The 13,663-nt window shown below is 37.1% G+C and overlaps 1 protein-coding gene across 1 annotated transcript in view; it reads right to left on the reverse strand.

The window, feature by feature from the left end:
- sema3e (sema domain, immunoglobulin domain (Ig), short basic domain, secreted, (semaphorin) 3E) overlaps positions 1–13,663 on the reverse strand; it is a 162,714-nt gene that overhangs the window by 22,609 nt on the left and 126,442 nt on the right. The window contains exons 10-11 of the mRNA XM_039761469.1: positions 10,988–11,132; positions 6,798–7,020 (exon numbers count right to left, since the gene is read on the reverse strand). Of these exons, the coding sequence (XP_039617403.1) occupies positions 6,798–7,020; positions 10,988–11,132 (368 nt within the window). The remainder of the gene's footprint in view (positions 1–6,797; positions 7,021–10,987; positions 11,133–13,663) is intronic.

Below are 13,663 nucleotides of genomic sequence, written 5' to 3' on the forward strand. Positions count from 1 at the left end.
CACCGACAGGCAGCAAGAGACTCGACATCTGTTATAAAATGCTGATCAGTGCGTCTGTGATTTTTTTAGTTCTCTTGTGTACTGCTAAATTGCTTCTCTGTGTTAATGGATATGGGATTTAAAACTGAGAAACTGTGTGAAAATAGTTTTCTGCCAGCCATGTCACAAAATGGTTTAATGTGTATTGTTTTATAATTATACCCTATATCTATCCATGTTCATTATCTGCTTTGTCCAACTCAGTGTATCACACAGGCCAAAGTCTATCCTGACGGTACAGAGCATAAGGGCAGAGACTAATCGTGGACAGGTCACCAGTGTTTCACAGGGCATAATTAATCACACACATATACTATCAATAACATTGGGCCAATTTAGGATTACCAATTAACCTAGCACAAATCAAAATACCTTGAGAAAATCTGTTCTGGCAGTATGAGGATATGCAGACTCCTCAAACAGTGACTATGTCTGAGAAATGAACCCAGTTTCGTGAGCTATAAGGCAGCCAACCTGCTGTATGTCCACCTACCAGCATAGCCACACACATTCATAATTCAGTTTTATGAACAGCTGACTAAGTGAATCTTGAGAAAGCAGCATTTTCTTCTTCTTATAGCATAACAAAAACACAAAAGTGCGGTGAACATTACAAGGCATCCTTTGGGCCTGTTTATTGATGCTGCTGGCTACAGTACTACATTTTACTACAGTATGGCTTAATTTATTGCACAATTTTCTACATTGATATTTCAAATGCTCTTATTATTTCATTATTTTATTTGCATTGCTTTACATTGGGTCGCTGTTTTAAGCTTCTATTTTCCTCAGAGGTTTAGGTGATGACACTTCTTAAAGGGAAGGTTTTGGTGGGGCATTGTTTTCTTTCACTGGTGAGAGAGTCTGCCTTATAACTGATTTTCTTACAAGTCTTCAAAAAACATAGAAAAGTCCTTGATAATTAAGTATTTCACAGATATCTGAAACACCCTATGTCAATAACCAGTCTTTTAAGTATTTTAAACAATCTATATATTAAAATTCTTGATGCTCAAAAAGTTATGTGTTGCTCTCAATTCTATAGCAATCTAATTGTTTTGAGCTTTTAGCCTTCATGTAGCTTAAGTCTTCATTACCACTAGACAAGGATTCATTGCAGGTTGCTTTCCAAACAAAAAGTTCTGCTGATAATGCTGTTTATGCTGTTTAAGTAAGTACCACCTTATCTATTAAAACACCTGGCATCAGTTTTTAATATGCACTCATTTGACTGATTAATTTCAGTTTTAAACTCAATTACTCCAGAAAATAATTTTTCTTAAACTATGGAACATGAACACAAATCCTGCCATTTGCTACTTTGAACCTTCCTAAAAACAGGCCCAAACAGTCTCATGCCAACCAACCATCCTCACCTCCTCGCAATTTTCTTTTTCTGTTAATTATTATCAGTTCTCAGAAAAGCTTGATCAAAGTATTCAGGCATGTTAGCAATACTACCATATTCACGTTAATCTTAAGAAATGACCTGCACCATTTCACAAGTGGTTCAGGAAGAAAGATTGTACTGGAGCAAGCACTGATACATCGTGTTGCTGCATACACAACACGACAAACCACCTCTGGATCCCAGATTAGGGCCAAATGTACTATGATGGTAATTTTACGCTAAACACTTTTACAATCACAAAAGTCAAAAATGTAAATGTTTCAATAATCATGGTTGATTTCTCAAACTTCTTTCTGCCTTTTTTTCATTGTATCTGATTTTATTCATGTGAACAGAAACCACATACTGTACATTTAGGTAAGACAGCTGACAGAAAAAGACATGTGTCTCTCACATAACACACAAGGCAAGCTGACTGACAGAGGGTGTGGATTTGTTAAGTTAGTAATATGACAAGAAGTTAAGTAACAAACAATTGTTCGCTGCCATGGCAGGTTATTCAGGGAAAGAAGGAGTATGCAGTGACCCAAAAGTTCAGTTTCTGGTTTAAAGTGGCTGTTCTATTTTATGTCAATGATGAACCAGCAAACCAGAATGTGCCATTGTTTGAAGCTTGCATGATCGGGTTTCAGACTTTTGAACTGTAGGAGATATATCAATGTTTAGACATTACCCAGAACAGAGCTCACCTATGGATGGAGGATGTCGCTCCTGCCTATACCTAGGATACAACATCCCACACACTGTCTCAAAGTTGGATGAGCAATCTCTAACAAACCTGTTCCCAGGGTGCATACTCCCCCTGCTGAATAAACACCTGTGTAAGCAGTTTAACTTACCTGTATGTCAGCAATGAACATGAAGGCTTTTCAAAGGCAGTACATCATGTAGCAACTGAAACATTACATATTTAAACAGCAGTCACTACCTATTTTTGTGCAACTACTTTTCAAACCCTGTTGGTATCTTTATGTATTACAGAAGATTATATCAAACTAGCCAACCCGTAGCGTAGCATAAGCCGTATAATTATTCATTGATCGGTGAACACTTCCTGAAAGACACAGTTGTCCAAATGGGGTGGGTTTGAGGATACGACTGTGAGTGAATCAAAATATGGAACTCTGGAGAGAGCAACATACAATTGTCCATGACTGAAAACTGATTTTGGCAGATACAGGCATATCTTTTTGAAAGTTTGGCCATGTGCCTTATTAATTGTCATTGCAAAGGCTAATCTAACAGGAAATTGTCTGCATGTAAAAGTAAAAGGCAAATTTGAATCTGATGGGGGAAATCCGGGGAATAAGGAAAGTTTGTGAGGTAGGACATGTGATAGTTTTACACTCCAGTACATTGTGGTGAATGTTGGTAACAGTCAGTCTAGTGCCATTACAGAGATCTCTTGCTTCTGAGAAGCATGACGACTGAACCAATTAAATTTTGAGTTTATGCGGAGGCATGCCAGTGGGAGTAAGACTGTTAAGAAATTCTTCGGGGAATGAAAGTTGATCTTCAGGATCGTCTGTGACGATGGAGTCAACGCTGGTGAAAGTTACTTCATCGGTAGGGATAAGTTTCAGTAATTGTTCATTAAGGTGTAGTGAGTCTTCGTTGGTGACGCTTAATATAGCTCGCGTACTGAGTTGTTCCGGAGTGACAGTTGAGAAGTCAATGTCGCCATATAGTTGTTGAATGGGATCAGAATTAAAAGGAAAACAATGTGAAGGTTATGTTACAGCTGTTCCATTTTTCCCATCTCCAACATCGGGGAGCTATTTTGCGAAAATGTTGTTCGTGAGGAAGCGCTCTCATATTTGTCGTCAGTGTAAGTACATGCATGTGACGCCACAAAGGTTGCTTGTTGATACAACTGGCGACAGTAAGTGCTCAGGAGCCACACATAATGACGGGGAGTATTTGTTGGAAATCTCCACAAAATAGTATTGTTTTCGCTCCAAAGGGCTGCGTGTCACCCGTGAGGTCACGTAACCTGTCAACTGCCTGGAATGCGTATGCATGTGTCATTGGTGCCTCGTCCAATATTATCAATTTGGATTGCAGAAGATGTTGAGCGTGTGGTGAGGTAGGTTTGATTTTGCATGTGGAAGTAGTAGTCAGCTTCAGCAGTATTTTAAAAACGGAATGTGCAGTACGTCCACCCGGCAACAATGTTGCAGCTATTCCTGTAGATGCTACGGTTGTAGGAATGTCTCCCCTAGCTCTGATGGTATGAATCAGGGTTTTGTAGACAAAGGTTTTCCCTGTTCCTGCAGGACTATCTAAGCGTGTAAACATGTTTGGTGAGGTGTTGGGAGCGGGCACATGAGCAGGCAGTGCGCATGCCTCGAGTGCGAGGGTGGGCATGGGAGGAGTGTTAGAGTTGGATGACGGGGCTCTGTCATGTGTACCCCATGGTCGTGCTTCCCATGGTTGGGCGACTTTGTCGATTATATATGTAGATTACCGTATATACTCGCAGATAAGTTCTCCTGCGGATAAGTCGGGACTTGACTTTTTCATATCATTTCTGGCATTTTATAATATCAGTCGTATAAGTCGAATGTGGAAAACCGAAGCTATTGGTCAAAGAGATTATGATATGGTAACACCCACCTGAGAGAGTAACCACGGACACTGCCTTTTTTTTCTATGTATTGCGCCTATGTAAACACATGGTAATACCCAAAGTATTCTGAAGCAATGTTTGCAGTAATTTGTGTTTTTTGTGTCTCACACCCTCACACACCTTTATAGTATGAGCATCCCTTATCTACGATGGAGCATTCAATCTGAAGAAAATATGAAGCTGGTTTTAAATTAAACGTCATTGAAGTTGTGAAAGAAATTGGTAACTGCGCTGCTGCAACAAAATTTGATGCATGTGCGAAACTGATGCGAGATTGGAGGAGGCAAGAAGATGTAAAATAAATGAAGTTTCGCATTTTTGAATGAGCGTATAAGTTGGGGTCTATGATTGATTTTTCAGGTTTCAAGACCCAACTTATACATGAGTATATGCAGTACTGGTTGTGACCTGCCCTCAGCAAGTTCTCTATTTGCTGCGGGTAAGCATATCATTTAGTATACATCAAAAATATTTTTTGGCTCTTTTCACCATATCTTTTAGCTTTTGGCAGCTAGCATAAATACAGTAATTTCTTCCATCATAAATAAGTATATCAGTATTGCTACAATTTTTTAAACAAATTTAAATTATTCTTCAATTTTGCCTTTAACATAATGCAAATTGCCAGGTAGAAAGACTTTATTATGATGTTAACATTTTGGGGACCATTTTGAAAACATAGGTAATCAATATTGGTCCCTACCTTCTAGATTTCATTAGACAGCCACAATAATCAGAAAGTCATGTTTACCGTGAAGGTATACATGATATGGAAGAACATGCCAAAGAGAAGGGTATAACCAGGACGGTATCCAGCAGGGAAAAGCCCCTCAACAGAGCTCCATAAATAAGTGAAAACAACATAAAGTAGGAGGTGCCTTCCATATACCATTGTTGGGACACAAGGGCTGCTCAATAGCAGCATGCCCTGTATGTATGCTGGGTGCCCCATCAACAAGCAAAAGCCCCAGTACAAAGAAGATACAGTAGATTTCAGAGTCTGAGTAGAAGCATTCAGTGTTATATACGAGGGATGTTCAAAAGTTTCTGCACTTTTCTATTTTTGTTGGAAATGGTGAAAGTGGGAAGAGTAGTAATTGGTCGTTTCTGAGAGTGTCATATGATTGATAATTGCATCACAAATGAAGGTGACTATGTGTTTGAAATTATTAGTAAATAAGAGATAAAATAGAGATAAAAAAAGTGTGGAAACGTTTTGAACGTCCCTCAAAGTAAGCTCCTGGACAAGTGACAAATAGATGCCAAAGGTGACTGACTTTTTCGTTAGAGAAAAAGAGGGAGCACATGGAGGTAAGGCAATAAGTCTGAAACACATCGTGGTGGACAAGTTGAAAGACACAGCTACTAGCTGAAATAATGGGGCTTGGTTGTCCAATGAGGACTGCCAGGAAATAAAAGTATCTCACTGATTCACGAATAAGCGCCTGAAAGATTTTTATGTTTATTTGTACTTTTATGTCCTGCCTGTTCGCCCCTTTCTTACTTCACAAATGCACAATGTTTTCTAAACATTTGCCTTCTTGCTGTTATTCTGTATGTGCAGGGTGCTAACAAGGGTTGCTGTTTTTGTAATCTTTGTTATCAAGAAGGTGTTTTTCACAGAACGTTTGGCCAAGTAGACTATTGGTCACAAGATTATTAGAAATCAGTTCAGTTCACGGCTTTGGGGTATGGCACAACTTGTTTATGTGATGTAACTGAAGATGATGTTCACAATGAAATTCAAATAAAGACGGATTGTGATTGCTTGATCACATTCAGTAGACCAGTCCAATTTCTAACCTGCTAACCAAATCTCAGGTAATTGGAGGCTAGACACCTCACTTAGGATCATTAGGTATCAATCAGGAAAAAAAAAGACTTGGCTTGCTGCTATTGATTTGTATTTGACATCACCCTGAAAAGAAAAGTGTTAACTTGCTGTGGCAGGTGATACTTTACTAAATCATGAAAGACTATGTTCAATCATGTCACATCAACTTCTCATACTATATATCAGTAGTTTTCAAATTCAATCCTGGGCACCATGGCAGCAGGATGTTATATTACAACTAATTTCTTGGTTAATGTGTAAATCTTACTACTAATTGATCTTGTTATTTGGCTTACTTTTAAGCAATTCGTAACTATTTGTACTCTGCCATATCTTTAAGTTCTTATTTTTATGCTGTTTCATTTCTAATTTACCCTTTTTCTCCATTAATTGTACCAATATACTGATAATTAGTAATGTGTGGTTCAGACACAGGTTCAAACTATTGAATTCTGAAGGGGTCAGATGCGTCAATGCTGTTTTTATTTGAGTGCTAATTAAGAAACATTTTCTACAAATGAGCAGACAAGTGAATTAATTGTTCCCCATTATATTTGAATACAATTAAGAGAGGAAACACTACAGCAAAGGACAAATTAATAAGAAAATGACAAAGAAAACATAAGCATTTCAAGACAAAATTACAAACATTTTAGAATTTCATAGAATAAGTCTCTGAAAAAAGGCCGATCGCTAAACACTGAGGTCAAACAAAAGTGAAAATGGTGTACTGATTGTGAAATTGGTTGGAGTAAAACCACAGCTAAGGAAGTCAACAAGGACTAAACTTTAGAACCACTGCTGTAGATCAATAATTACAGGTCACTATTTCTCTAAAACAGTGCAAAATAAATGTTTTTAGCATTAACTAAAATGTAGATTACCTGTTCCCAAAAATAGCACATTATACTGTCCATCTTCAGCTTCCACTCTGTCAGCTACTATCTGCTTGAGGTTGTATTTTCCGTCTGTCTTGAGAAGAACAGGTTTTTTGTGTGTAGGGAAGATGGACTGGTACATTAATGGGTGAGAACGCACAAAGCGAACAACGTCATCTGGATAATCTTTGGAACTTGAGTACTGACCCCCATTCATTTTGCTAGCACACTAAAAAAGGCAATAAAAACAGTTAGTGAAAAGCCAGGTTGAAATGTTTTGTAATTTGAAGATGTACAGTCCATATTGTAATAGTCGGGATGTACAGTATTTGAACAATGACATCCTTTATTGTGTAACCTATAGATGAATGCTATTCACCCAACCTAAAGAAGGCCAAGGAGGCCACAATAACAAAGTGAGAAAGTTGTTATTATAATAAAAAAAATGTTTTCTTAGATCTCTCTTCTAAAAATGTTTTCTTAGATCTCTCTTCTTCCAAACAAATGACATTTTACCATCCTTCCAACTCATAAGTTCAAAATTCAAGTTCAAAGTTTATTGTCATGTGCACAGTAAGGAAACACATTTCCCTATACAATGAAATTCTTTCTTTGCTGTCCACACCAAATGCCAATTGTTAAAAAACCAACGTATAAAGATAAACATAAATAATAAGTAGCAAACAGATAATAAGTAACAAAGGTAGCATAAAGTATAAAAACAGAAGAGAAGTATAAAGTGCAATGTGCAGGTAGGTGTGTGATGGACAAGTCAAATACAGTTGTGTGAGGCTGATAGAATGAGTTGAACCATGGCCTTGGGGAAGAAAGAGTTCTTTAGCCTGGAAGTCCTGCATTTCATACTTCTATACCTCCTGCCTGAGGTTAGAAGTGTGAACAGTTCGGGGGTGTTGGGTGGGGTCCCTGAGGATCGAGGCAGTATCGAAAAAATCGCTGGTCAGAACATACATTTTGGAACCTCCTGGATTAGGATGGGGCATAGGAGCCCCTAGACCCAATCACATAGCACCTAAATAGCCTCAGATGTCCCTGTAGCTGTGGAACTAAGATTGTAATAAAAAGGCCCATCAGGTTACCAGTCTGCTTCAGTGAGGATAAGGGAGCCATGAATAAACCAAACTACTTCAGTGCATCAAATTATTGAACTGAAGCTTTCACCTCATCACTGTTTTTTGCTTGTTTATTTTGAGACATCCTGTATAATTATAGGGCATAGCTCCCCTTGTTGATAGTGCCCCAGTACTACAAACATTATTAAAAGTGTGATGTTCTCTGCTAGGGCATCTTAATACCCAATTCCTATGTTTTACACATAATAGGTTGCACTCTCGATCCCAAGTGGGTTCCTTTTCATAATAAGCTAGGAAAGCATGTTTGTTTCAAAGTGCCATTACATTCCTTCTTGTGTTGTGTGGAAAACATACTAAACCAAATAAAACACTTATTGTTTCATAATAACAATATACTAAGTTAAAATTATTTTACAACTTTTTTTTTACTTTCCTCAGTTTATTCTTCTTTGCCAAGATCTAAAAAAAGATTTATTTCATACATCCTATAACTTTAACTTTATTCACCTATCCTTTATCTTACCCTGTAAATCCAGGCAGTGTGCCAGTTCATCACAGAGCACAGTCATGAACTCAAAAACAATTTGAACAGTTGCCAATTCAAGCAATATTCACATTTTTTAAATATGAAATGAAAAGCAGAGAATGTGAAGAAAAACAATTATGGAGATCAACATATAAAGTCCATTCCCAAAGTTGCCAACATTGGATTATAATGTTTTAAAATTGTATATACACATGCTACAGAAATCTGTGCATATGGACTTGATGAGACATAAAAGCTCTGTGATGGACAAATGCCTCATCTAGGGTTTTTTGCTATTGACTATTACCTACAAAAATGAATTAGATTTAATGGGTTTAAGAATGTTACATCATTTAATGATGAGAAAATAATAAATGTTTGGGTTATAACAAGACACTGTGTTTTACATGAATGTGCTATAAATGCACATAATACAAAAGAGTGTCTCTTTGTCTCCTCTTTTAAATATTTTGCCTTAAAGCGTAAAACACAGATTATGACAGAAATGTCATAAATGTCAGAGTGGTGGCTATGAACCACTGAAGAGGCTGTCAGCTTTAAAATGTGTCATTTTACTTATGGCACATGGAGAAATAGGATGACAAATTTTAAATGAAGGGGATTTAGTAAGGTTTCTTGAGAACTGTCAATTTAAATAGCAAAATTTCTGTTGAGCACTCATCACCATACTCAAGTGAGCAGTGACCTGAAGACTGTCCAGCGCAAACATCTTTGCTTACTGGGCATGAATTGATATTCCTTCTGAATATTTTTATTTTGGCTGATAGTCAATCAAGATTATTCTAATAACCTATTTTATGGCTTTCGTTCATTCATACTGTATATGTAGAAAAGTGAATTTTAAGTCTAACTTCATCTGTTGGTTGATGATGAACTTTAAGATGAAATAAAAATGAAAAATATTTATGTAGTAGGTTTATTACATCATTTAAAAATAATCAAATATTTTATTATTTCTTAAACATTGGGGAGGTGAAATTAAATGATTACAACAAGAATCTTGCCAAAGCTTCGGAAAAGGATAAGATAGATAAAAAAGAAGAAAATTTTAAAAGAAAGAAAGAAAACTTCTAACTTGGTAGTCAATGTCACAGTGAGACATTATGCAGACGTATTGCTGTTAGTATAAAGGTAAAGGGGCCCCACACAGCAGCATTTCTTGACACACTTCAACTGAATAATACGTTGGCTGAATGTACTTAGTGTCAATGTGTCAGACAGAGGATATGCAGCATTGTCCATAATGGCAATTCAATATATATTGCGGTCTATGCCCAGCTTGTCATCCCGGCCAATACCCCCAGGCCGCCAGGTGGAGATCTCCCTGGAGCATGGAGGTGCCCCGGATACCAGCAGGGAATCATGGACAATGGAGTTTTCCCCTACAGCCCTGCTGGATACCCCAGGGGCCAACAGAGGACGCTGCAGGGAGGCCCAGAGAGTCATATGTGCCCTATAACCCGGAAATAAGTCCTAGGCAAAGCGACAGGGGAAGTGACGTACTTCTGGGATGAAGAAGAGGACTTTTTATCTGACCCGGAAGTGAAAAGAAGTCACATGGCAATATAAAGGTCTGTGGGAAATCCCCAGACGGCAAGCTGAGCTGGGTAGAAGGGTGGCAACGCGTCTGGGAGTGGAGGATTGTATTGTTTATTGAGTATTGCGTATTTATATGAGAAGGGTGCTTTGTCCACTGTGCAGTTCAAATAAAAATTATATTTGGACTTTTACCTGGTGTCTGACGTATTTTCCAAGGGTTCAAGGAAGCAACAGCGCCCCCAATCTGTCACTATATATATATATAATGTATGTATATATATATATATATATATATATATATATATATATATATATATATATATATATATATATATAGAATATCTGTCTGCCTGCATGTTCCCTATACAATCCTACACCCTTTGACTGATCTGAAACAAATGTTACATAGTTGCTGTTTAGAACCAGACAGACAGTATAGACTACTTTGGAACTCAAAATTTTGACTCTGGGAGTTCCAACACAGTTTAACATTACTTACCCAGACTGCATTAGCATTGTCTGCTGCTTCTGTCTACTGTAATATAATTCAGCAGGGTGATGGGTAAGGCTTGGTTGGGAGTTTAAGTGCAGTGCAACATGGGGGAAAATCAAAGGGTTGTTGTTTAACTCCTCCTTTCTCTGCCTTTCTTCATAATTTATGCACTACAAACCTTGAACTAAGAGGAAGAGTCAGACATGACTGTGTTTATAATTACAACCCAGCAAGGAGTTCTCACAATTCTAGAATCCAATTGGATCCAAAAATTACAAATTATTGACATGTGCAATCAGAGACATTGATAGAGAGAAAGTGTGGATGATGGATGACACAGCTAGAAATAACAACATGGTTATCATTTAAAAAACACATTAAGCTTTGCTTACTCTCCTTAGCCCATCCTACAAATATACCTGGACAATACTGGTTGCTTCTGCTAATATTCTTTAAATGCCTGGCAGAAGAACTGAATACTAAATACAGCATTAATTAACTGGAAATAAACAAGTTAAATACTTACTGTACCAGGTCTTGGAAATGGTATTTTTCCTTCATAGGGTGTCCAGTGATATTCTGGTCCTTCCTTGTGAGCATATGGACCATTAAATGCTTCCCGAATTGCAGCCATGTGATAGATACATACAGCATACCCTTTAAATACATTACTATGAAAAAAGCAGGAATATTTTTTAAGAAAGCTTAATATATATTGCTTTTTTTATTTTACATCTTAAGTTGTTCTAACTATTCAATTAATTTAGATCAGCAATATTTCCCCAACTTACTTTAGATATAAGGTTCAGTGTGGCAGTTCAATAAACAGTGTGATAAACAGGAGAAAAACATTTATTACAGCAGATCTATTTTGTTTCTAATCTAAAAGCACAATTGCTAAAATATTCTTGATATTCAATTTGCCTTCTGAAATGATTATGACTGTTTGTTCATAATTATGACATTATACTTTTGTTGTGAATTTAATAATTGTTAAGCTCATATTGTGATTATACCTATATGCTCGAGGTTATCAAATAGACTTGTCCTTTCAAGGATTCATTAAATAATTACATTTCTGTTGTCTTAGTGCAAAAAGTGCATCTCATATGGTACAATGTATGACTTTTAATTAAGTCTTAACTTTAACTTAAGTCTATTCAAATGCTTCAACAAACAGTAACACAATGTACAAAAAAATTATATAATATGCTTCTAATAATATTTAAATAAATCAAAAACATTTGGCAGCTGGGTGGCTGACTAGCAAGAGTGATATTATTTCTATCCCTGACAGCCCCTTCATACAAGAGTATAATTACGTGTATGTTCACACATTTGGATTAGTTCTTTATAAAGCATGAGAGTCAGCTTTTTAAATCTGATTACACTGGTACTTGTGTAAGAGTGTTGAAAATGTATTCTTATCTACTGAATTTCTCCAGAGAGATCATCAAAGTCCTATCTATCTGTCTGTTTGTCTGTCCGTCTTATTGGCTGATTTTTAAATCACCTAGAGGGGTGTGCTGTTTAAAGGTGCTATGTAAAATTAATTTGATGGATTGAAACAATTGTATTCTTTATCAATCCAATTTTGAACACATTTATTCTGTTTAATGATCTGCAGAAATGATCATTTTCTTGTATAATACAAGGCATTCCCTATTAAATGAACTTTTGTTAGTATTAAATCCCAATGAAATTCTCATGGCTATTTAGTACCCAATGTTTCAGTATCCACATAACAAAATATTAAACCCTTTAATATGTCATAAATTATTCATTGATATTGCCGCACAATCAGGTGTTGAACTGAGCTCAAATGGGCCCATATTTTCCATCAAAAAAGAGAATATGCAGTAAGCTGCCTAGGCTCTAAATAAAATCTTGTTTTACTGGGACACAAGATTCAGTTCATTTGGATGTAAAATCTTGAATAGGGTCTTCTTCCACAATACGCTAAATGTTAAGGGACTCTTTTGAACACCTATGACCATTATGAAGGTCAGGGCTGACAGGGCACTGCCACTCTGCCATCAGGAGCAAACTGGCAGGTTAGTTTTCTTCGGCTGACTCATGTTAGTGTAATATTGCAGTAAGAGTTACTATCTTTAGGTAAAACATTGATTTCTCCTTAATAAAACTTCTAATTTAATTTCTGCTCAAAACTGACCATTTGTAATTTGTCTTTATTTCTATTTAATAATTGCATTGAAAATTATATTGTAATTAAAACTATTTGCATATTCAAAATCTTAGAATTATTCTTTTGTCAGTATACAGTATACATCACAGAATTGTTTTCTTTAAAGAGTATGATTTTGTTTAAAAAAAGCTTACAAACTCTTTAGTAATCCATATTTAATCCAAAAATAAATAAAACATTTAAATAAATGACAATTTTTTCAAGTATAATATATATATACAGTATATACAGATACGCAAACAGTGTGTGTATATACTGTATATACTATATATATATATATATATATATAGTATATTTTGATAGACAGCCAGGAACCCTGGGACGCATGGAGTAAGGAGGAACCGGCAGAGCAGCACTTTGCCCTGGGCACATGGACGGTCCTTTCGGGGAGGGAGAGTCGGGTGCTGGAGGAGGACGAAGCTTCAGTGACGGAGGGAAGAAAGGTGGCCCGCAGACATTGGGAGGCCAGAGTAAGGGTGACTGGTGTGGGGAACTGTGTGTGTGCAAAACTGTAGATAAACAGGTGTTTACTGGTGTCAGCCTGATGGTGTTTGGGCTTGCTCTCACAATATATATATATATATATATACATATATATATATGTAGTGGCCACTGACACCTGACACAACAGACGCAAGGCACAAGTCCAGCACAACACACATTTTATTTAAGTGTGGGAAATGCCTTCCTTTCATTCCCACCACCTCAGCACAGTTGCAGTAAACACAGCACAATAAACAGCACTCAATGCCTTTTCTCTTTCCACCTCTACTCCTCCTCTAGCAAGCCTCGTCTCTCTCTTCCTCCTGACTCTGGCTCCTTGAGTTAAGTGAGGTGGCTCCTTTTATGCTGTGCTTGGGAGCAGTTCAGGTGGCTCATCAGCATTATTTGAAAGTACTCCTAGATGTGGTGGAAACCCACAGTAGGGCTCTGCAGTTCCCCCTGGCGGCACCCACGAAACTCAAGAGGGCAGTGTCAAACTCCAACTCCCATGGG

This window comes from Polypterus senegalus, chromosome 8 (genome assembly GCF_016835505.1).
Source record: "Polypterus senegalus isolate Bchr_013 chromosome 8, ASM1683550v1, whole genome shotgun sequence".
In the NCBI taxonomy this organism is placed as follows: Eukaryota; Metazoa; Chordata; class Cladistia; order Polypteriformes; family Polypteridae; genus Polypterus; species Polypterus senegalus.